At 38.1% G+C, this 25,217-nt stretch overlaps 1 protein-coding gene across 1 annotated transcript in view; it reads right to left on the bottom strand.

Moving 5' to 3' along the window:
• Positions 1 to 1,854: 1,854 nt before the first annotated feature.
• The window catches only part of DHX15 (DEAH-box helicase 15), a 50,335-nt gene continuing 26,972 nt past the window's right edge, over positions 1,855 to 25,217 (bottom strand). Inside the window, exons 7-14 of the mRNA XM_040065805.2 lie at positions 24,076 to 24,162; positions 22,445 to 22,594; positions 22,175 to 22,283; positions 20,878 to 21,069; positions 17,700 to 17,822; positions 15,311 to 15,501; positions 8,733 to 8,902; positions 1,855 to 7,520 (exon numbers count right to left, since the gene is read on the bottom strand). Of these exons, the coding sequence (XP_039921739.1) occupies positions 7,403 to 7,520; positions 8,733 to 8,902; positions 15,311 to 15,501; positions 17,700 to 17,822; positions 20,878 to 21,069; positions 22,175 to 22,283; positions 22,445 to 22,594; positions 24,076 to 24,162 (1,140 nt within the window). The 3' untranslated portion in view covers positions 1,855 to 7,402. The remainder of the gene's footprint in view (positions 7,521 to 8,732; positions 8,903 to 15,310; positions 15,502 to 17,699; positions 17,823 to 20,877; positions 21,070 to 22,174; positions 22,284 to 22,444; positions 22,595 to 24,075; positions 24,163 to 25,217) is intronic.

The following is a 25,217-nucleotide window of genomic DNA, read 5'->3' on the forward strand; positions in this document are numbered from 1 at the left end:
TCAGCACATTATTCAAAGCTCATTGACACAGCAGTGGCACATTCCCATCACAAACTGTATTACAGATTCAAACAATATTTAGCTACTCCTTTGGCAGGATATGCTGTATCACGTGGGAAGGAACGGGGAGGAGGGAGGAAGACAGACTCCCAGCCACACGTGGTAGAACATGGGGAAAGTGCATTTAACTCTTTTGCACAATCCCAAGAAAAGCTTTGATCAATACGGACTATTTACACAAGAAATACCACAAAGAGGCAGCACAGCCTCAGAAATAATTGATAGATACTTCAAAGGGCTTTGACAGAACACTATGTTTGGATTTCTGCAGTGACACCATATTTAAGCCAATTAAGAAAAACAAATCTTGTTAGGAGAAAACCTAGTCACACATTTGTACCAGAAATGGTTTTGCAGGTTGTAAGCCCATGTCCTTTTCTTTACATATTGGCTAAAATCAAGAGAAAGAATAAACTGTTGTTCTTAAAGCAGGTTTTTAATATTTATATTTTTTAAGTAGTAAAAACAAAGATTTGCTGTTGACTTTGTTCCTCACTTAGGAAGATCTACTCTGAGTCTAGAAAACCCAGCATTTATAGAGTTGTTTTTATGATCAAATTAGGTTTGCTAAAAATAAAAGCAAATTAATTTGAGACCTCACTGTACCTAATGAGAGATCTAAACATTAGTCTCATACCAAGCCATTAGACTACAAACATTTGGAACCTTAAACTTAACTTGCAAAAATAATATCCATTATTATTTTGTGAAGAACAAATGTGATTATGAATGAGATCTCAAAGTGAGATTTTCCTATTCACTTTACCTTCCATAATCCTCCTCCAGAAGCAAGCAGGATTTCTGTAGGCTGCAGAAGAGTCAGAACCACCACATTACTCTTCAACCTTGTATTTGACAATGCTTGAGAATGCAGAGAACAGACATTTAAATAGTGTTTGGATTTACATAGCAGCAAGTCCAGCAAGGAGCTTGAGAGCAAAAACACTTTAACAGTCATTTGCTTACAAGGAGAAACTGTTCATTGTCCATAAATTTACAGAATATTAAATGTCAGTTTTCAACAAACAGGGTACATATTGTGAACATAAAGACTGGAATTCTAAATTCTTGCCAATTCTTTTATTTGCTTTCTGCTCTTAATCAGATTATTTATTTAAAGTATGTAGAAGTAGCAGTAATTTGAGTTTACTTCCAGTGTATTGTGTAACCAGTAACACATTGGAACAAAGCTGTCAATGCCCTCTTGGACAGCTGCTTAAGAGAAACATTGTTGTGCCTCACACTGCTTCAAACCTGCTGCACAAATTGCAAGCCTTTCTGTACCAATTGTTAAGTCTTTCAAGGAAGGGTTCAAAGGGCATTAATTTCTTTAAAAGAACGGTACTATCCCTGTCACAGTAAAGGCTTATCAGTTGCTTGTCATTCAACATGCAAAATGAAACAACCTCAAAGACACCATTCTAAGGTTTGAAAGGTCAAATTAAGTCTGTGAGTCTTTGAATTAGTAAATGAATTTTGATAGCAAACACTAGCATCTTTATAAAGCTGAAAAGGTTGATATTTTTGAGGTTAAAATGAATGTAAGTAGTAGTGGTTTGATTGCACAGCTGAATATTTAAATAGACAAAGCATTCAGGAAATACATCCACCAGTAGCCCTCCACTCAATGGAGCCCGGCAAGAGCTGATGCTCTAAGTGTTTATTGTTTATGCTGCTGGAAGCAATGAGGCTGGGAACATTAATGGAATAGGCTCACAAAATAAACACTGAATTCAAATGGAAGGCAAGAGGCCTACTTTAGCTAAAGGAATAAGACCAACCCAAAATAACACGTTTAAAGCCACAAGAAATATTTATTATCAGCATTAATTTGTGCTGTTTTATTTTTCTATACAACAAAACTACTGCATAGCTTTCACAGCTGGAAGAACCACTCAGAGCTGAGACGTACACAAATGAAAATTATTTTATCATCTGTCCAATATACATTCAGTGTTCCTGAGAAACCACTATATTTGAGTTGAAACTGCAAGATCAAACACCTACAATCAGCAGAACTAGTCTTGTTATCACTTCTACAGGAATGTTATTTTACTGCTGTTACCATATTTAGTTTAATCCCTTGATAGTGGAAGCTTGGATCTCCTTGATGCTAACCACTTATCTCAAACACATCGGTTCCAATTAAAAGGCAGCCCAAGTTGGTCATTTGTGAAAGGAAAAGTGAAGAGAGGGACAAATGCTCTCGTAATGGTTTCATTCTGGTTTAAAAGCTGACTGTTTTAAGCTTAAAAATCTGAGACATTTGTATTACTGGAAAGCAATGCCCAATTCTAGGAACAGTTCCAGGAAGCATACATACCCCAAAACAAAGCTACCAGTGTCAGAGGTACTAGTAGAAAAATGAACTGGGCTGACCAAGTAGATAATTTTTCCCTCTGCTTCACATAAATCTAATGTCACATACATAGTCATGAAGTTAAATTTAGGTCAATAAACTATCAGAGTAAGTTAAATAATTTTGAAAGGTCAACAAACTACCAGAGTAAGATTATACTTCTAATAGTAAAATGTTTATTATTAAAACCCTCAGCTGTTCTAAAACCAAGATAAATGTCTAATCTTCACAAACTACAGTTAGTGAATAAATTTGTGTACTTCAGGAATATAACTCTCCGCTATCTACTGTCATGGTGTGCTATGACTTTTTATTGCTATACAATATCAGAAATGAACTAGAGCAATCTGATTATAAATTAATAATGGTAGCTGGACTGGATGGAAGGAAAACTCTTTGCCTTTTGACTTCTGCTATGGTATCTTGTCAAATAAAACAATAGTGAAAGCTAATGTCAGCATTTTTGCTTTAAGCTGCATTTCTTATGGCAAATAACAAGCAGTTTCCAGTATGCACTGTGTAGCAGTGCAGGCTGCAAGTTACACGTCACAAACCAACGCTGTGTCACAAGCCCTGATCCAAAAAGGGAGGTGGTGATCAGACAAAACTGACCCAAGCGATACAGAACATACCAACCCAGGCTGGCCCAGGCCAGCTGCCCTCTACCTTCCATGAATGGGCACAGGTACAAAGAATGAAGACATTCCCGTGAACCCTAAAGGAATGTCAGCATCCGTCTTCAGCACCGCAGTACATACAGATCTCCCAAAAGCAAGAGCTCAGGGGCTTTTATGACATCAGGACACAGCAAAGCATGGAGTCTCCATTTATTCTATTCCCTGACAAAAATTCTAAGTGCTAAACACAGTATTAACTGGTCACTTCTTTGTATCTCCATAAGGAAGATATGTACCTAACCACATGTACTTAGCCATTAGTAACTACTTCTGTGTCTAACAAACCTAAATACAGTTATTACCTCACACTGATACTAGCCCTTTACTGCTCTGAGGTATTACACAGCAGCACAATTAAGACGGAAGACTTCCTTTTTCAAAAAATATACTTTCACTTAGTACTGTTTTCCTGTCATCTAACCCATACTCTGTATTTTCAAAAGTCCCACACTATAAACAATTTATTATATACAAACCAAATATTTTCAAAAAACCATCAGAATGTCTCTGATAAAAAAGATCACTCTAAGTAAACAACACACCACTTTCCTTTTAGATTGTTCCAAAGCAGATAGCCAGTTAATCTGAAGGAGCAGTTCCTCTCTACTCCAAAACATGTGAAGACCCTTGGCTAGCAGTCTGAAGACTCTAAAATGGCTTCAGTAAGACAGGGAACACAGCAGAACAGCAAATGCTGCAGCTTCTGGGGGCAGGGAACCCTCGCTCCAAAGACCAACAGAGAGAGCCCCAGTGTCTTCTTGTGGCTTTTCACAGAACAAAACAGAAGCTGAATTTCTTTCAACACCAGCAAACTCTTAATTCCAATTTTTCCCCTTATTTACTGCTTTCTGCGTAAGTATGTACGTTTAAGCAGCCAGAGCTCTGATGATGGGCAGAAGTCTGAGTATTTTTAACTTGTTTAAGAGGGAGGCAGTAACCTCCTTACACTCATAGATAGCGCAGTCTAATTCCTATGCATCCTTCTCGGTCTCCTTTTGTTTTTTTGGGTTTTTTTTAATGCCAAAAAAAGGCAACCTTTTTTGACATTTTTCCCACCAGAAAAAAGGGAACAAGGTTTTACCTATCAACACTGAACTTCGAAGAACCTAGAGCTCCTCTCAAACACAAGCTCCTCTGCATGCATCCGCTGTACCCTTGAGACAGAGTAGCTAAGGAGGTGGCTCCTGATAGTTTTCCTTAGGACTCAGGAAATATCTTACTCCAAGAAGCCCTGCTGTCCCTGTCATTACTCCTTCAGAGACATATAGTGATCCTTAGACATCTAGCTCCCCTCCTACTGCCATTTGGCTCTAAAATTACATCAAAAGTGAGATTTGCAGTAACTCTTAAGGTATCCACAGTGATTTAAGTGCATCTGTTGTTTCTGCCCTGAATCCTTGAACGGCCTCAGTTGAGATCAGTACTGAGCAGAGAAGACTGCACAAAGCCACTGTGACCCCAGGACCAATCTCCACTACTCAATTCTTAGCAAAGGAATAATTCCATACACAGTACACAGTCCCCTATAAGAAAAGGCTTTAGTCCTAAACTCAAGTATTTCAACTGCTTTGTCAGCTCTTCAATAAAGGGAGGCATTTTTCAGGAATACACAAGTGTCATGCAAGTATCAAATGCAGTAGGTTCCCCAGGTGTCAAGGCTTTCACGTCTCCCTAAAGCATTATCCCCCAGATTCCATCAGCATCCCAGCAGGAAAGTTGTTTCCCACTGCGCACAGGAGGGGTGGGGGCACACAGCCTGCTCTGACCCCAGTGACAGCAGGGACATCACCAGCCTTCCAATTAAGCCCAGGTGTCACCAGCTTAATTGGAAGGTGGCAGGGCTGCACAGCTGTCAGAGGACACGAGTTTGGCCAGTAGTATTTGCATACCTGGTAGAAAAGGCAGAGCAGAGTAAAAGAGCTGGTCAGCTGTCACAGCCCAAGCTGAGCTTGTGAGTATGACAATTCGAGGGAAAAGAAAATCGCCAAAAACAAGCCAAAATCTTTCCTGTGTCAAGTTCCACTCACAGCCGTAGCCATCTGCTCCCCCATCCCCAAGGACCCAAGCTACAACAGCTGATGGCAGCTGGTTCTGGGGTCCCTAAGGTGTTTCATGCGGAGAACTGTCTGTGGCCCTTGCCAGACCTAGGGAAAGTCATGCAGAAGGTGGTTCTACACCATTCAGCTGAAGGATGCACACAAATACTACAGCAATTCTTACCTGGGGAGCAGCTGGTTTTCAGCATTGCACAAAGCAGCCCCCTCTGCTCACCACATAGAGGAAAAGCAAGTCATCAGGAAACCCCACATATCCGGCCTGAGTCATCCTAGAGCGGCAATTTGCAAAACCAACATTTGCAAGTTCAGGAATACTAGTTTGAAATCAAGTTGCTTAAGAAGTTCAGAATCCCCGTTTTGTTTAAATCCTCTTCTAACTGCAGTCAGAAAACACAATCCAGTCCAACATTTTATGCAGTGAAGCTCTTTCCCTTCTTCCTACAGAAAATGACTTGGTAGGGCAGGAAAGTCCAGACTCATCTCATCTCACACTCCCTTCTCACCTAGCAAACCCGAGACAGACTCCCAAGTGCCACTGCGTATTATAAATCCACTCAAATGTTAATCTTCTGACATTTTCATCTTCGTTATTACTATTTCAGTTGCTAACAAAGTTTTCAAAACTTCTCTACTCCCCACCATATAAGTAGCAATTAAAAAAAAAAAAAGTTGGAACTGGAAGAAAATCCTCAAATTATTCCAAGTAATTTTATAGTCCACTGCTATGATTTAAATAGGAAAGGATACTCCAAATATCAGTGCTTAAAATTAGTCTGAGGTTAGTTACCAGCTCTGTAAACATAACCTATTTTTGCTTCAGCATTACACAGTATGACAGCAGCACAGCTGACCAAAGCTCAGTGTATTCCAGGGGGAGGGAAAAACAGAAATCTGATTAAATACATTAAACGACAGAATGGCTTGGGTTCAACCAGACGTTAAAGACCATCTACTAGTTCCAACCCTCCTGCCATGAGCAAGGACACCTTCCACTAGACCAGGCTGCTCAAAGCCTCATCCCACTTGACCTGGAATTCTCTAGGGATTGGGCACCCACAACTTCCCTGCACAACCTGCTGCAGTGCCACACCACCTTCACAGTGACTAATTTCTTCCTTACGTCCAATCTTCATCTACCCTCTACCAGAGTTAAAACAATTGTTTTTACCAAAGGCCCTGGTAAAAATCCTCATTCGTTCTTCTAAAACCTCTAAAGGTATTTTTTACGGCCACAGTAAGGTCTCCTCCTTTTTTCCAGGCTGAACAATAGCAACTTTCTCTGCCTGTCCTCCTAAGAAGGGTACTGCAGCCTTGTGATCAAATTTTACTATAAATTCCTCACGGGATTATGCTGTCGAATCATATTTCATGAAAAATCACTACAAAATTACAACGGTGCAGTGTGATTTGATCTACAGTGTCATTTATGCTATTGTTTTGATCCTAAACAGTACCTGATCATTGCCCAGCATGGCAATTTTTACCTGGCCACACACACTTCACTTTATAGGACACGCTACTACAGTTCTGTCTGAGAAATACTTTGGGCTATGTTGGAAGAAAGCATTCTCCTAACACATCTCCATGCATTTTGAGTTTTCCTAAATAATTTTAACAAGTCTGCAAGGGATCAACACTGTATGCATCACATTATATCATCATTGTGCTGCTTAAACACCTGTACTTTTAATATTAAAATATTTAACTACTGCCATGTCAAACAGCAGTTTAATGGGAGACTAAATGGGCTTCTCATATTTCAATCAAAACAATAGAAATACTGACATACTGTGGCACAAAATTAGTATAAATAGACTTTATTGAAGTCAGTACCCTTGTACTGAAGCCGAAGATTGTGTCTACAGAAGCACAAGTTGTAACATTTCACAACTTCTAAAAGGAATGTCAACAATTACAACGATCATGCATACCATGGTCGATAATCACATTTTTAGAAGCATTTTCAACCATTTCTAAAGAAATGCTTATAACATTGTTATATATAGAACTACTTTCAATAAACTGCAAAACATTGATTAGCTTTTCCAGTATGAGCTACAGTGTCAACACAAAAGGGAGGCATAAATGTTTAATTTATGAAATCAGAATGGAATATTTACTGTAAAGAAAAATTAAAAAGCTTTCAAATAAAGGCCATTATTGAACCAAAGTGAAGAGCACAACTTGAACTTTGAATCCTTTCATCTCTTAAAGCTGTCCTCTGAATAACTTCAGTTCAAAGCATAAATTCAGTACTGTGAGTATTCCTTGGACTGAAGTTTGGCAATGATGCGATCCAACTGTCTCTTTGCTTCGCACTGTGGAAAATTGCTCATGTCATAATATTGAGGGGCAATTTTCACCAGCCTGTCAAAAAAGGAAAAGCTTGTTACTGATACTCAAACTTTAAGATGCATCTTACAGAAATTCTACAACTGAAGGAAACAAAGGTTATCCACTATTTTCAGCTCATTATGCAATTTTAAGACTAACTGAAATTTACACACATGCACACACACTTGAAATGGCAGTGCCATCCTCACCAAGTGTCCAAGTCCAAAGCAAAAACCAGACACATGAATCTCACAAGATGCTCCTGTCTGACCATGTGCCCCTTACAGACTTGTGCTGCTGCTTCAGTACCGGCCAGGGTGACCCACATAGCCAGAGCCTCTGCTTAATGTCAGAGTCCATCAGCCACAGAAGTCTATGCAAACATCCACTTGTGGCACAGGTCAGCCTTAGCTGTTTTAAACTTAAAAATATCACCAGAGCCATAGGATCCTGCTTTAGGTTAGACAGCGTTTGTTGAAACAAGATTTCAGGGCAGAGATTCAAAAACATTTTCCATTAAGATACTACAGACAATATAAATATATATGCTGTGCTTTCCGGCTTATGAATCTTTGAACTCTTCCTGCACAACAGTAAAATTACAGCAAAAGAAGAGCTTCTTGTGTCCCCAAAGCTTACTACAACCTGGTAGTTAAAGTACAACCTTAAAGACAGGCAGGATGCTTCAGATTTCTGCTTGTCTGCAGAGATTCAGCCTTCTAATTTCCTTGATATACTCAGTTGATGAATAAATATTCTAACATGTCAAGCTGTACCACTATTATCACCTCTTCCCTTAGAATTTTAAGAAAGCATGAAATGCTGTTCAGAGCCTTCGAAAAAATCAGACACAAGTCCTAGATCTTGAGAACAGAAGCACTGATACTTTGTTACTGCTATCTCCTAACTCAGGTATTCAAGTGCGTGTAAGGACATACCCTCAAACCTCCTAACTCCAAGCAGCTCCAGGCTTACTGAAGTAACTGGTTCTAAGTCAAGCTGTGCACTGCACACAGAGTCCAGGCATCAGAGGTGTGAACACAAAACCCACCAACAGGCACAAGTACCCACAAAGAAAACCTTTAGTCATCTACGACATCTCAAGTCCATACCATTGCCATTCCTCAAATCATTTTTGTAAAACTAGCTTCAGGAAAAGTGAAAAGAATTACTTCAACTCAAAAAAGGGAAAAAAACCCCAAGAACTCTAGAGTAGATCATGACTGTTCCAAGAGTCTGGCTTACCATTCTGGCTTGATGTCTGTACATGTCCGGATGTAATTCTTCGTTGTAAGGACAAACTCATTATACAGCACCCATTCTGGTTTGTGATCAAGAACAGTGGAGGGATGCAACTGCACCACCTGGTTATCTTTCACTGTTAAGTAATGCCCTGTTCGCTCCAAATGTGCCACCTAAATAAAAAAGACATTTTTCCATTAACACGGGCAATTTGCAAATGAAGCAATTTCAAGCTGATTGTTAAGTGTTCTATACAAAACATACTAACCCAACTTTCAAACCTCATCTAAATTTGGCACATTACTTGACCACTTCAAGTATTCATGGTTTTTTATAGACACAATCAAGATGCCAGATGGTTTTGCTAACTACTACGGTATGTATACATTCTAACACACAATTCAAGAAACATACAAAAATAATTATCACCCAGAGAGAATAATCATTATTAAAACAGCAGCACAGCAGACACAGAGTACTGGAAGGAAATATATACTGGACAGGTTTGCAACATCACACAAAGTCAACAGTGGTATACTATAGACATCTGCTTCAAGCATTTAATTTGCAGTAGCCACTGTGGGACCAGTAAGCCACAATGTTATCCTTTTATGAGAGAGGTCTCACTACAGCATGAGTTTCAGAGCTGGAAAATGTAAGTTCAGCGACACACTTGTGCTGTGACCTTGGTGAAAATCAATTAACCTCCCTCTGACTAAGCTTCTTGCTCTATGAAAGGGAATAATGCCTGCCTTGCCAAGATGGTCCGATACCTAGCTCATTAAGGCTTGGTAAAGCAGACAGTTATCCTTAGAATGATATCCTCTGTACGAACAGCTAATCTAACAGAACAAGTAAATAAAATTAACACTTTAATATCAGTAATTGAAAATAACCTCTTCTTTTATATATATATACACACACTTTCTGAGTAAAAAGATTAAATAGGTTGGGCAACAGCTAAAAAACACCAAAAAGACATTTTTAATAAGATCATTAGGTGTTTTCCTTTAATAGACTATATACTTCCTTGATTTCTTGAACTCCTAGGTATATTTCACTTTTTTATGTCTAGTCAAGAGCAAACTCCACCTATTAGATTAAAACCCCAGGCCTTCTAAAGCAATAGCTACCTCAAGTTTTAAGCCAGAATAACTCTTTACTGAGAGATTACTTACTTTGAGTATGCTTCTCTTTAAAACGTTATGACATTAATATCCAGAACGTGTTTTACAAGTAGAACAAAGTATTTCAATAGTTTGCAAATTTTGTCACACAAGTTTGAGAAGTAACACTTTAAATAAAGTATGGGAAATCAGAAGAGGTTCCTTTAAATGGAGATCAACAGCACACTGTCTGCAATGATTTAGGCCTAATTTTACTCAACTAAATGCAACATCTGTAGCATTAAATAGCAGTATAGGTGCAAACCAGACTAGACTAGACACTCATCTGTCACATGCCTAGCACAAACAGCACACCTTGCTGTGGGATTATGATTTTTTTCAAAGGAAGTTTTGTTTAAAAAATCAATTTCATTTTTCAAATCAAAAGTACACATGCATACAAAAGTATGTTTTACCTCTTCTAGTTCTTCCTAGAAAAGGACATCAATGCATCATTTAGGTTTCATTCTAGAAAAGCGTGCTATAAAATTCAATACAATCTACCTTAAACACCTCAGTCTAACTCATACACATTAAAACACTAAAGTCTTATACTCTACCTTTCCAAAATACAATTTCTTTTTCCATGTAATCTGTAATGGTAGAGTTATGTTTCTCATTGACTTTATATAATTCTGAAGCATACTCAAAGAAAAATAAATGCTACAGAAGTGTACAGCTAGCTCTTAATTTCCAGGGAAGGACAAGAATTGGAATAACCCCAACTACAAAGAAAATGTTTCCTTAGACCATTGATATGAGGGACAAGCCACCTTTATGTGGTTACATACTATTGTGACTGGCTTCAATCCTGAGTGAAGTAACAGTGACCTGCAGCATTTGTCCTTTTTAAATGTTTCTACAGAGTCTACACTACTCTGTAGAGAAATACACAGCAAAGCTATAGCTCCAGAGCAAGCCACAGTGATCTGCCAGCTCCTGCATCCTCCTGCTCATTCCTGGTCTGCACTATTCCAGCACAGCTGACCGAGCCCCTTCTTGCTTCCACTCTGTAAGTGGCCTGCCAGGGCACTGAGCTGAAAGAATTTAGAATGGGCAGGCAGGCACCAAGGTTGACATAAGGGAGCAAACAAGGACAAATAGGAGGCAGCTTATATCACTCCTCCAAAACCCTGTCTTGCAAGCAATACCAGTGCCTGTAAATACAGGGGCAGTTGGACCAGGCGTCCTCCATGGGGCCCTTTCACCTCAACCATTCTGTGATGTTTTTCAGAATATAGGCAGCACGAGCTCCTGCAGAAACCACAGGATCATACACAGTATGTCTAGGAAGGGGGTTCATTTTTTGAGTAGTGGTAGCAAGTGAGATACTACAGGAACATACCTGAACCCTGAGATTGCCAAAGAAATAGGCTGAACATGACTCTAGAAGAATGGGCAAGTGCCAAGCCAGTCCATGTATCTCTGCAACAGATTACACTGCAGCCTCAGAAAGCCCACGTGGCTGATGATTTAGAGACAATTATAATATTTTTATGAACACGACAAACCCAAATGGAAGCAGTGGCACATACCACCAGAGGACAAAGTTCCACTTCAAGTTCTCATCACAATTTTATTGGGAATTATACATCCTCTTCTGAAATTTTAAGTATGCCTATGCTTATTTATTAGCTATCACGTCATTGAACCTAGAGCGCAAAGTCAAGGGTCTTCAAAGAAATATTAACACTAAACCCAAATGCACTTGCAAGGTCAAAAGCAGGAATACCATCACAAGATCCAGCCCTTTTAGATTCAAGGCATTGTGGCATGCTAGCCTTGACAGACAGTTTAGAGAAATGATTGGTCCTTGTTCTTTCTGACAAAAGAAGGCTAGCATGGACCAAAGGAACCCTGGCAGTTGCCTGGATTTCCAAAATTTCTGCTTGCAGCACACACAAGGGTGTTTCTGAATGATTTAAAGTTTTACACCGCTCTTCTGCATTTTTAAAGAGCAAAATGAATACTATTAAATGCACCAGTGACCACCTTTGTGTCATAGGTTTATTTTGTTATCGTTCTATTATTCTAGGAGCTTGATTATGTAAAGACTTCAAAATATACATAATTCCATACAAGAAATAAGCACCAAAGACTGAGTAGCATCAAGAATGAGATTTTTTAATTAGAAGGCAAATCATCTGACATCTTACTTCCTGTACAGTATTGGTCATTTAAGCTATTCCTCTGTAGTGACCATGATATATATAGCCTGTGTTTGACTAAGTCACATCTCCCAAGAAAAATCCCAAGCTTGATCTGTATACATTTCTAGCCAAGAAGGCCAACAGTACCCTGGGGTGTATTAGGAAGAGCATTGCCTGCAGGGTGAGGGAGGTGATCCTGCCCCGCTACTCAGCCCTAGTGAAGTCCATCTAGACGTCTTCACACCTGGGCTTCTCAGGACAAGGGAGACATGGAGCTCCTGCAACAGGTTCACAGAAGGGCTATAAAGATGATAAAGGAACTGGAGCATCTCTTTATAAGGAAAGGCTGAGGGAGCTGGGCCTGTTCAGCCTCAAAAAGAGGAACCTCATCAGTGCCTATCAGTATCTGAAGGGAGCGTGGCAGGAGGAAGGAGACCAAATTACAAATATATTACAGCTGTACAATATGCCAATTCCTCTCCCTAAGACAGGCTATGTTCAGAACAAAATAATTGAGAAATCAGTACTTCTCTTTTTGTAAAAGATCATTCTTGCCGTATCTTACCTTTGCACATTCTGATGTGTGATGCAGAAAGTTACCTTTAAAAGTTTTGCATTATAAGAACTAGAGGAAACCTGAGACAGCACAAAAAATTTAGAAGACATTTAACTTCTTGTCAATATCTATCTTTCCAGAAGTTTTACTATACACGGAACTGTTGACAGTTTTAAATTATTTTACTTCTCACTTTGCTTGTCTATGGCAGATTTACTGGAATTCAAATTTGCATTTAAATATGAAAGGTGACTCATCACCAGCAGAAATTCCACATTTATCTGTCTCTGACACACAAATGAAGGCAGGTAAACACAAGAGTACTTAGTACTCATAACATAACCAGTACTAGTACAATAGTCAGTACAAGCCTACACTGTCCTTAACCAAAGGTCTTGCTTAGTACAGAAAACTCCACAGTGAAATTTTATGACTGGTTTTAGGACAGTAGGCTAATACCAAAGTATAAACAATGCAGTAAATGAGAAGTATTTCAAGACAATGGCTGCTTTTCCACTTCACACTGCCTTTTTAAATTTAGAAAGTTTGAAGAATAAACTTCTGCCACATGTTGTCCACAGACCTTAGTACTTTACAGGCAGAAGCTATGTACAGTACATGCACACATTTTGCAAGTGCCCACACTTGGAATTCCACACATGTTCTGTAGTAAGACGACAAAGGATGACGTATGCATTTCATTACTAAGGTTTTCTGAACAAGAGCCCCCAAATGCTACAGCCTGAATATTAGCTTGGAGAGGGTGTAATGTGCTTAAAGACTAAAAGTGTAAGTATTCAACTGCTGGTAAATAACATTTGAGTATTTAAAATTTTTCTACTGAAGGTTTCTTAAAGCAATGTGAACTTCATCATAGAAGGTTCAGAGTCAAGGTCAAACGGGTACCACACTATCATGGAAGTTTAAAGAGTTGAAGAAACTCGAACTAAAATAGACTGAAACACTTGAAAGCAGAAGAGTAACGGCTGAAACGGCTTCCATTCCAAACAGTTTCAACAGGACTGCAATAGCTATCTCCTGATACACCCCAAAAATTCAATTAGGCATTTTGGCTGAGAGAGGCAGTAAACAACCTTACTGACCATGGAAGCCCAAGGAGACTTCTGGACAGGCTTTAATTTTCATCTGCATAAGCCTACTTACTATTCTATTCACAGCAAAAATACTAAGTCAGACCTTTAACTCTTAAGACACAGAGACCACAAACCTATTTGCACCAACACTGGTGCAGCTCCCCATGCATGGGAATAGGTGTTTTCTAATAGGAAAACACCAACTACAGGAAGAGTTTCACTCTGAGTAACATAAAACAAACTGAGAGCACACCAACTTCCAAGTACATGGCCTTCCCACAGGTCCAATTAAGTGAAAGAAGGCATGGGGTATAGTGCCAAACAAAAGTGCAGCTGTGGCACTCAGACCTGCCTGGAGCCCAAAACTGAATGCTAGGCAGAACTCTTCTTTGTCTTTCAAAATATTTACAGAATTAAAGGTGTAGGTGGGAATGTGTTCTGAAGTATTTGTCAAGAAATATGCAGAAAACACGTCCCAAATTAAAGGACTGAACACAGTTACAGCCTACTTGTCTGAAAGGTTACAGCAAGTTAGGCTTTGGAACCATTTAATTATTTAAAAGTAGCCAACAGCCTTACTCTTCCATTTGCATTACAGTGAAATGCAGTTGCTGACATTGATATTTCTGTATTCTGAAAACATGTTTCTGCTGCAGACTGGATGGCTGAGCCCTGGAGACAGCACTTGGCAGGGGCAGTTTAAGGACAGGGTGCCCAAGTCTGTGCCCCAGTTTGGGTGTGTAAATGCAGCACTTGTCAGGCCCACACCACCTTTACCTGCACAGCACTGACCAACTGGCAAGTGTTTAAATACCTTGAGTGCACCTCAAGGGAAAAATCAGAAAATGCCATGAGCACTGGTCAGCCTCTTAAAGATAACAAGATCATGCCTTCCAGAAGCAAGGTATTAGGCTTCAGCAGAGATGTTGCAGACACGTGTCAAATATTTTTTTGCTATGGAAAGCATTATGATAACAGTCCAGAGTCCACGAGGAGGAAGATTCACAGTTTGTATCTGCAAGAGCCAGCAAAGAGACTCTAGCAGTGGTGAGGATGACTGCTGAAGAAAAAAACACAGCAGTATGACACTAAGTGGGGAAAACAAAACAAAAACAAACAAACCAAAACCGAAAAACCCCACACAGGTCAAAACCAAACCAAAAAGTAACAAACAGAAATCCAAGCAACCTGCATTCTAGCTTGGGGCATGCTTAACCTGAAATGCAAAGTATACAGGTGGCATCACTGGAGAGTGGCTTCCATAGCATCCTGGCTCAAGTGGCAAATGCATTTCAAACCGTATACATCTTGAGATTACAGAAGTGCTCCAGTACCTGACTCATGTAATTAGAAAGTGGAATATAAACATGGAAAAATATACTAAACAAAACACTCTCTTTCTGTAAAGATCACATATTTTTCATATGCATATACCGCTATACTTCCCCTTTTGGTATCAGGTAACAACTAGTAAGATTGCCCACAACTTTTTTTCCATTTGACTGAAGAATGTGCCACTTGAGTCATCACCTAGCAACCTGACAAAGACCACATGGCAGTATAGTTAGCCACATGTAATTTAGGTAACATTTATTAAGCTTTAGTAAACACATACCTGCATGAAATACCCAGTAACTAATGCCTTTCTTATGTTGATGTAATAGTCTCGGCTGGTAAAATCTGTGCTTCTACGAGGCAAATTAAATCTATCCATGATTCGTGACAGCTGTTGGCGTACATTGTCTGCAGACATCAGGGACCTGTAGTTAATGAAGTTGTCATAACACCACTGAACCGACTCATGATCTGCAACATTAGAAAACATGAATCAAAATTAGAGCAAGTAAATAAAATAGCAGCTAACTGATTCATGAGTCAGCTGAACCAGAAAAAAAAATATCCATCAACTTTTATAAATACAGCTCTTGGTTTATTCAGTTGATTTCTTGCTCTAGGTAACTTCCCAAAACTTTTCTATTCAGGAAGTACATAGTCAGAACAGAAGAAAAGCAGGGGTATTTTTCGCTCCCCCCCGCCCCCCCCCCCCCCGATATAACAAATACAATCACTGCCATTTTACTGAAATACCACACCACTAAATTTTGGACATTTCAAAAATCCCATCCTGCAACCAGAAAAACCATCTTCCAAACCTGAAGAGTAAAACATAACATGATGTCAGGAACACTGCACAGCCTTTAACTGCAGTGAACACACAAGACAACTGTACATAACTACACAGTATTTGAGAAATGAAACCCTACTTAAATTAAGCATTCAAGTAACAACTAAGAGCTATACAAACAGTCTCTTCTAAGCGTGACACACCGTACAGCAGTTTACATAAATATGACTAGTAAAATACAGCCACTGTAACAGAACTCTCTGCTCTAACCATTCCTGCTGCTGAGGAGCTCTGAGAAATCTGATCAAACAGCAAGCCTCAGCCATTCTGTCAGTACAAATATCTGCAAGTTTCACATCAAGAAACCCAGTTCTCCCTAGCAATTCTCTGACTTTTCAATTAATGCTCTTCTAATCTTTGTCAGTTTAATAATCCAACAAAGCCAGCCTAAAAAATTAAAACTTAAAGTAACTCTCGGAAAGAAGAGACTCTGCTTAATTTGCACTGAAAAGAATGAAGGTTATGGAAGCTGAGGTAAGTCCAAGTGCCTTCCTGCACTTAACCTTACAGAATGTATTTTAAATAAAGTATGAATGAAGCTGTTGTACAGTTATGATTCTACTGCGCAGTACCAAAGCATACTGCTTTCTGAGCCAACTGAACTAGGCATCACAAATAACCCAGAGACCTTTTATATTGTTCTAGATACAAATAGTAGTAGCCTTTTGTCTATTTTGTCCTGTGATCCCAGAAGTCAATTCACAAATTCACAAGATGATTCCTGAAATAATTCCATCCCTCAGTAAGCTGAGTATTAAAGCAATGGTTTCCAGATATATGCACAAATTGTCTGCCAGATATTCTGGATCCTATTAACAAAAAAGCTAACAGAAAAAAGCCAAGCAACATGTGTCTTATTTACAAGCAACACGTCATATTTAAAAATGTGTAATAGATGTTTCTCAGCTATTGTTTGTATTGTAAACTGAATGTATTTCCTTGTACTTTTGCACTTATATTGGATTGTCACAATGACAGCATTAGAAGGTTTCAATACAAAATTTCTAAATCAAACCTCTAAGAGAAAGGGGCATTAAGCTGCATTTCTTTTTAGTCATGGTAAAAAGACTCCTAGTTTTTTCTTTGCTAGCAGGAAAGTATAACAAGAGCACCTAAGATTACATGACTGGCAGTTTATAGCAATCTTTTTATTTGCCACCAATATAAGTCACTGCTTAAAAAAGTGGGTCATTTCTCATTTTTCAAGAGAATTCCTAGCTTCACCTGTTAATTATCTTTAAGCTGCTAAAATATACTTCAGCTATGTTGAAGAGAATCACCTGTTTTCTCTAAATTCCATCCACAGAAATTGTATAATTGAAACATATGTATCACACAGTTCTATGTTACGTTTTGTTGATGCATCATCCCTTTGCCTCTCAATCTATTACAAAGCCTTATTACAGAATTCCTAACCACATCAAGAAGTTAGGATTAAAAAGGTTTTTGTTCTAGGAACATACCCTTCTCCAAATGCACAGCTTTTTCTGCACTGCTCTCCCTGAAAAATCACTAAGCAATTATGCAGATTTTTTTTATAACTAATGTTAAATAAACTTCCAATATTTCTTAATTACAGAAACACTTGCTTCCTCTGTCCAAGGTTACTCGGCATTGATTTAAAAGCCTGGCTTGTTTGCATGCTCATCAGTTTATTACAAGACTGCTTGGGTAGGTTTTTGGTTTTGTTTGACCCCCCAAAGGAAAGTAGCACTTATATAACAAAACCCAAGCCTTTCAAATGTCCTTGGAACCCAGAAATGGAAGTTGGCATCACAAAGCCTAACAAATAATTTTACTAAAACAGACAAAGACTTACTTTGCTTGAAAGCATGGTAGACATTCAGCAACGTCAAATGATCTCCATCTATGTGGGCAAACCTCATCTTGGCTTCATCTGCTGCTTTCTTTGCTTCCGTGGGGCGAACAAAACACTGTGGGACTAAACAAGGTTGGTATGGGCCCAACACAAACGCCCATATCGATGAGTCACGCATTCACAGATAGAGGAACAAGGCCTAGCTAGGTCAGTTCACAGAGCATAGGGCAGGGCAGGATGGCCTCCAACTGCATCTTGGACTGTTTACTACCTTGATTTGGTACATCAACACCTAACCACATCTGTAAGACAAGAGGGTTTCAAAGCTACAGAATATCTGATTATTTTAATAGAATTTTACGTACGCATCAAAATCTCTAGTCTGAAGGCCATCAAGGTTACCTACACAGACTGGAGGGCTAAACAGATCTTAATTCAAATCCAGTGCTGATAGCTCTACCAGGAGCTAGTACCCCATGGAATGAAACACTTTAATTGCAAATTTGCTTCTTCAGAAAGCCCCTACAGACAAAGTAAATAGTTCTGAAACATAAACCAACTTGAGGTTTGATTACTGCAAGTCTGTTGCTAGACAGAACACACCAGTCAAGTCTCTTCCCACATGGTATTGCTATCAGCACTGGTATACAGAGACATGTGAAGGTATTAATATGTCTAAAGGCTGTGATGGTAGCGGTAGTGGTGGAAGGTTAAACCGTCCTTTGGCACTACTTCAAATAAAAAATATATATCAAAAAATGCAACATGATGATCCTTCTCTATTATTGTATTCTCTTACATATATCTGATTCATCTCACTTCCATCCAAAAATAATGTTTTACCATTTCTTTTCCAGACACAAACCAGCAAAGACCACAAATAGTATTGCAGTCAATTCATGGTCTGCCAACATTCTAGTACGTTATAAGATTGATATCAATCAGGATCACGAGATCCTGAGAGTAGGTATAAGAGACCTGCTGGAGCAGGGAGGTTGCACCAGGTCATCTATTGTGATTCCTTCCAAGCTTTCCCATTTTGTGATTTACTTTATAGAGATCTATACTAGAAAATTATTCAGTTTGGGTTTAAGTAGGTGTAATTTTTAAGAGGTTACATTTCAAAAAAACTAGTGATTAAATATTAAAAATCCTTCATCTTTTTACAGCTGCTTGGGACTACATTAGTCTTCTCATTAACTGAAGCCCTGCAATCACATGAGAACACCTTTTTGCATATGACGCATCCCTATGAAATGAGGGCTTTTTTGTGCAGTGTTATATAGTTTTTCTTTATTCTTAAATTTGCATAAAAGCCCCAAAGCACTAGATATTGTGAGCTGAATCCCAGATGCAACTTCAGAAGAAGGAAAAAAAAAAAAAATCATACTGTAACAGTGATTCATGGTAACAAATCAACAAAGATCAATGCATTAAAGAAAATGGAAATGCAGGTGTGGAATAAACACCCTATATAATGGGTCCTGCATTTGAAAGAAACAGATAATATTAAGTGTATTTTAATTTCTAACTCATACTAATAAAAGCAAAATTCACATTATTCTATCACTGTCTTCACTCAGTGTTTTGAGAAGTACTAGTACTTTCCATGCCACAGCATGACACCATGGCTTTTACGAAATGTAGTATAATCATTTAATCTGCTCATTTATTTAATGCTATTTTTGCTCCTTTCTATCACCTAGTTTCCCATTCAGTCCAAACTAAATACATGGTTTGCTGTCAACAACCTGACAACCTTTATGTGCACTTAATGCACCAAAACATACTATTAGGCTGCTGGTTTAAGGTGCTTACTTTGGGAAACAGCCCACACAAAGACCAGGACTATGGGGTTTTTTAAGAGCAGCGCTTTAGTTATGACCCATACATTAAACAGCTTCAATCCATTTTTTGTTTTTTCCCCCCAAAACTTATTTATAATTACGTTAATTGTGGCTTAAAACAAAGAAGGTATCATGGCCTGGGGAAAAGGTAAATTGGAAAAGGAGAAAGGCAAATCAGTTGAAGGCCATGAACAAAAATACTAAACTGACTTGTCCTATAGTAGATACTGGGGGGAGAAGGGGGAAGAGAAGAGAAAGACAGGCACCAACCTACCACCACCTCCGCAAATAAGCCTACCATTTAATAAAGAAAATTAATATGATTCTGCCCTGCCCATCTGCTCTGAGTCTGAACAATCATAACTCTGAAAAACATTTTAACTTGTTCATAAAAATTTTTATATAAATATACTGTAAGACTAAACTGAAGCAACAGATTTTACAATTAGTCAAAACTTTTTTTCTCTATCCTACCAAGTTAAGCATGTCAGCAATACACCAGCAACTGTGGAGAGCCTAGTAAATTACCACATCCCAAAGACAGAAGAGTACTTGTGAGTAAGAATACCCCCATTTTCATAACAGATTAAAACCTGCTGCTTGTCCTATGTCCTCTAGTTATGAAACAAAGTCAGTTCGACACTGTGGGGAAATGAAATACAAGGCTTGCTTGGAAACACTGTCCTCTCATTAAGAGCTCTCAGCAAGCAGCTCTGCTCCAACACAGAGCTACTCATGTAACAACAGCAGAGTACAACTGCACACCTCAGTTAATTCTCAAAAAGATACATCTTCCTTTCAAGCTTCTTTTTTCCCCCCCTTTGAAAGTTCTGACTGTTCTCCATTTTTTGCCATTTAATGACTGAAAAATCTATCATGTACACGATTACAATTTAATATAAATGATACTCTAATCCCTTTGGGAAGACTGTGATTTATCAAAGTGCAGAAGAGCACACAATACAAAACAGATTTTACTGTCTTAAAAATTAGTGGCTGAGATGACATTTCTGAGCCTGACTATGAACCTAAACAAATTTCTGTTCCACTAGCCTGATTCCCCACCCCCAACAATTCAAATATATATATATTTTAACTGATGTTAGGAGCAAACTATTAGATCATTTTATGCACTAGTTTTCAACATTACTACTCACTAGTTTCAAAGTCTCTACATAAATCCATAATAACTGAACCCATATATGAAGTTTTAAAACCTGAATCTAATTTTATTAAAAATAAATTCATGTTATTTTTCTGATGTGGGAAAATTAAATTTTCCCCAAACTGAAGATCTGCAATTTGTTTAATTTCTCTTTTCCTGCTATTACCTGACAACATGGCAGTAATAGATAGGACCTCATTAGAACAGTTGTAGTCACAGCTTGCAATAACCATTTTAGCCAGCTGTGGGTCCAATGGAAATTCAGCCATCATGGATCCCAACTCAGTCAAGTCTCCATCATCATTTAAAGCAGCCAGATAATTCAAAAGTTCTAAAGCTCTCATCAGAGTTTCAGGAGCTGAAAGAAAAAAATATGTAAATTCGCACATTAACAAAACCGCTCTGAATCAGCAAAAACCAAGAAAGCACAGACTTTCCCACCCCCTCTTTCTCTGCTCACTAGCATCCAAATGCAAAAACTGTTACCACATCCAGCAATACACACCCAAGCATGAATGAATGGGGGCAGCATGGAGGGAACACTTATTTAGAAAAGCTTTAAACTTAATCACAAGCTTTGAATATTTGAAGATTACTGCTTTTCAAAATTGAGACAGCAGTGGCATTGTGAAATATTCAGCACCACTAGTATCACTTCTCCTTGCAGACACTTTTTCCCTTGTTCCATAATAAATACATCAACAGTCCTAAAATTTCAGCCATGTTATCTCCAGATACCTATAGTCTTTCAGAAAGCCAGTAAGAACGTTCTCTTTATCTTGCACTTCTCAGTCAGTATTAACCCACAAAGAAAAATAAAAGGAAGTCTAAAAGTCTTTCTGCTAAGCTATCATATGTGCTGCACAGAACAAAGAATTTAATTGTTCTCTAGAAATATTTTAAAACTTACAGACTATGTCAGATTTTTATTTCAGAGGAAAAAAACAACTCACCTATTTATATAGGTGATTTACATTTATTTTTGATTTAGCAACATAACCCAGTTATTTCTGAAGCATATACGAAGATTTAACACTTAGAAGATGCATATAAACTACAGTTTGAACCAAACCATGTATTCAGCTTTAAAAACGCCAGTGCATTTTATTTACAAACAGTTGTTAACCCAATTGCACAATTAGAATGTGTAATCAAGGCTATAAGTAAATAAACCTCAAATAACAGACTTTCTAGTGCCAAGAATTTTGTCTTATTCTCTGAAGGCAAGGGGTTTTCAGTAGCTTCCTTGATTCCACTAGGAGCTCTTACACAGAAAGAAAAAGCTTACTTGGATATGACACAGAGCACTAAATTTCAGGATAAACAAACGACATTCCTTACAGATTGCACTTAAACAAAAAACAAACCACATAACAGAAAAAAAACAATGAGAGAATTTATTCCATGTTGTCATTACATAAAATAGTCACAAAAATAAAGACTGGAAAGATGTAAAGAGATACCTGGAGGATCCATAAAATCAAAGTGCACCAAATCATCTATACCAAGCTTCTTGAGCTGTAATACTACAGATCCTAAGTTAGACCTCAAAATTTCAGGGTATGTGTTGTCCTAGGGGGATGGGGAAAAAAAAAAAAAAAAAGAAAATTTGTAACATTTCTTCCAGACACTTTATACTACAGAATTCCAATTCTGATTTTATTTAATAGCATCGTGCTCAACAATCTGAATCAGACATTCTTATAAACACAATGTAAAAACCACAATCTTACCTGCATTTCAGTTTTGTAGGCTTTCTCTGTATAAAGCCTGAAGCACTTGCCTGGTCGAGTACGACCAGCACGGCCAGCTCGCTGCTGGGCAGACGCTTTACTGATGGCAGTCACCAACAAAGACTCCACTCTGATACGAGGATTGTACACCTATTTCAAAGTGGAGGCAGAGCAGGACAGAAGGTAAAAGAATAAACAATGCTCACAGAGAGGACAACTACCCAAACTGCTTTAAACTTATTTTTAAACACAGCTTCTGCACAAGTTGTATGTTTCTGAAAAGAAAAAAAAAAGCAGCCACAAAGGATGCTGGAGAGCTTCAAATACAACTGCCTAGAGAACAGCATTTTTTATTCATCTGTTAACAGCAACTCCTGCCAGGCTCCCTATTCTTGAATGTATTTTTAGGTAAGATTTTCATGGCAAAAGGAATGTGTCCAATTTGTTCTACAGAGTCCTAAACATTCATGATGCTCAAAAATCCCATAAAAATGTTGTCATGATATAACTACGTGGTTGAATAATCATATTCTAGAGATCAGAAAAATCAAACCTTAAGGTTTTATGCAACTGTAAAGATCAGACTGATGATAAAAGAAAAGTGTATTTCAAGGGTACATGCAGACTATCAGTACAAATTATCTGCTGGTATCTACTGTAAAACTTTCACTGCAGTCATAGCTAAACAGCAGCTCTGCCAACTCAACATGGCTCATGGAACGGAATATACCGAAAACAAAAGGCAGTAGACAAACAGTCATTTCAACTGAAGACATTCTTGGTCCATGTTTTAAAACCTTTCTGGTATGATTCAGTATAAAATATGTACAGAAACCTTATACTGGAAGAACACCTTCTGTAAAAAGAACTATTTGTGAAAAAAGCTCAGCCTTAATGGCAACTGAAATTTGTTCATAAAAGCACACTGGCTGTACTCACATTCTCCTGTATCTGTCTCATTTTGCAAACGTTAAACAGACTGACAATATGCACCACTATTAAAGGAAAAGACTTAAGAAACCAAGTTATAAAGGAAGCTACATTTAGTGAAAAAAACAAATGAAAACAATGAGATTCAGATTTTATGTAGTTACTGGGTTGACTGTAGGAAAGCTGCTTCAGTTCCCCTGAACACCCTATGTTGTTCCAAGAACCACAACATGAGCTTGATTACAATCTTCAGGGCTGCAACAGTACACCATAAATACTGACATGAAACAGTAGCAACCATTTCTTTTCATTTTAGTGCTGGAGCTTTCTATGGTGACTTAAAAGAAAATGAGGTTTCTAGAACCACTTTTATTTACTTTCATACAATTTGTTTTATTTGAGCATCCTCAAGCACAGACACACAGTACAAAACTACCCTTCCTATAGTATCTAGAAAAACTATATTCTAAGTCTAACACAAAATTCTTACATTACTTTCTTTTTTAAATAAAATTATTCTATCTAAAATTCAGCGACTAATCGCAAACTGTAAAAATCGTTAAGTAAAGAACAAAAATCCAAACCAACCAAGTTCAAGATTTCAACTGGAAAAAGATCTGTCAGTGTTTGCAAAGGGAAGAGCCTGAGCAAACCAGATTCCATCAACTTTCCTATTATAAAAAGAAAAAAACAGTACTTACCTTCTGTTTTGCAAAGCCCGGATCAATCACAAACACTACGCCATCTATTGTCAATGATGTCTCAGCAATGTTAGTGGACACCACAACCTGTCAAAAGAAAAAAAAAAAAAAAGAACAAAAACCCAGACTAAATGAAACTGCTTCATCCTGAAAATGAAGGGCTCCAACTTTGTCTCTGCACAAATAACCTTCAGTACACTTTCCATTGCTTAATCAGTAACTACCAGAGCAGTGCTCCAACACTAAAAGGATGATCCGAAATCAACCAGAGGAACTTCTAGAGAAAAGAAGGCAATTTTCATCCACTATTTTGTGCTCCCCTGTGGGTCTATTAACAACATTACCAAATGTTAGTTGAGAAAAAGAGCAAAAATTTAACTTATGAAACCACTATTTAATTTTTTTTCTCACATCACTGGTACAAAACAATAAATTATACTGGAACCCTTTAACATCATCTATTAATTCTAGCTTTTTACCTTTTTCTGAAAGCCTGAACAGGGTAAACTGGTTAGTTATATACACTACCAGCACAGTATTTTTTTTTACTTGGTTTGAAATAAAGCTGTTACCAACACATCCCAGCTAAAATCATGAACAATATGTATTTAATTTCTACTCTGTCTTTTTCTATCACCAGCTATTCAAACATACCTATAATGTTACATTCTTAGCATTTCAGAAAGTTAAGTCACATGCAAAAATTCAAACAAAGGTGACTTATCAGAGTTCCAGGGCTTGATTTGCCTTTATATAATTTTTTTATGCCCAGAGATGCAGTGTAACAGGCTATGGATACCTTTAGCTCTCATCCCAACAGCGACTACAGTGAATTAGGTAATTAGCATGCTATTATCTCAGCAAAAAGCCAAAATCTGTTCAGCACTTCATCCAAAGTGCTTACCCTTCAATTCCTGATTTCAGAGCATTCTGTCATCACTGCTTTCAGTTCATCAATTAAAACTGGAGAAACCTCTAATACTTAGTTCAGAATTACAATGAGACCAGTGACTGCTGATTTCCCTTCCTCCTGGCTGATCACTTTGCCAGGTGGCTACTTATCACACTCAGCTGGTCTCTTCTTAAGGTCTAAGATTGCCCAAATACTACAATATATTGAAAGCAGTACTTTGGTAGAAAAC

This window comes from Hirundo rustica, chromosome 5 (genome assembly GCF_015227805.2).
Source record: "Hirundo rustica isolate bHirRus1 chromosome 5, bHirRus1.pri.v3, whole genome shotgun sequence".
NCBI lineage: Eukaryota > Metazoa > Chordata > Aves > Passeriformes > Hirundinidae > Hirundo > Hirundo rustica.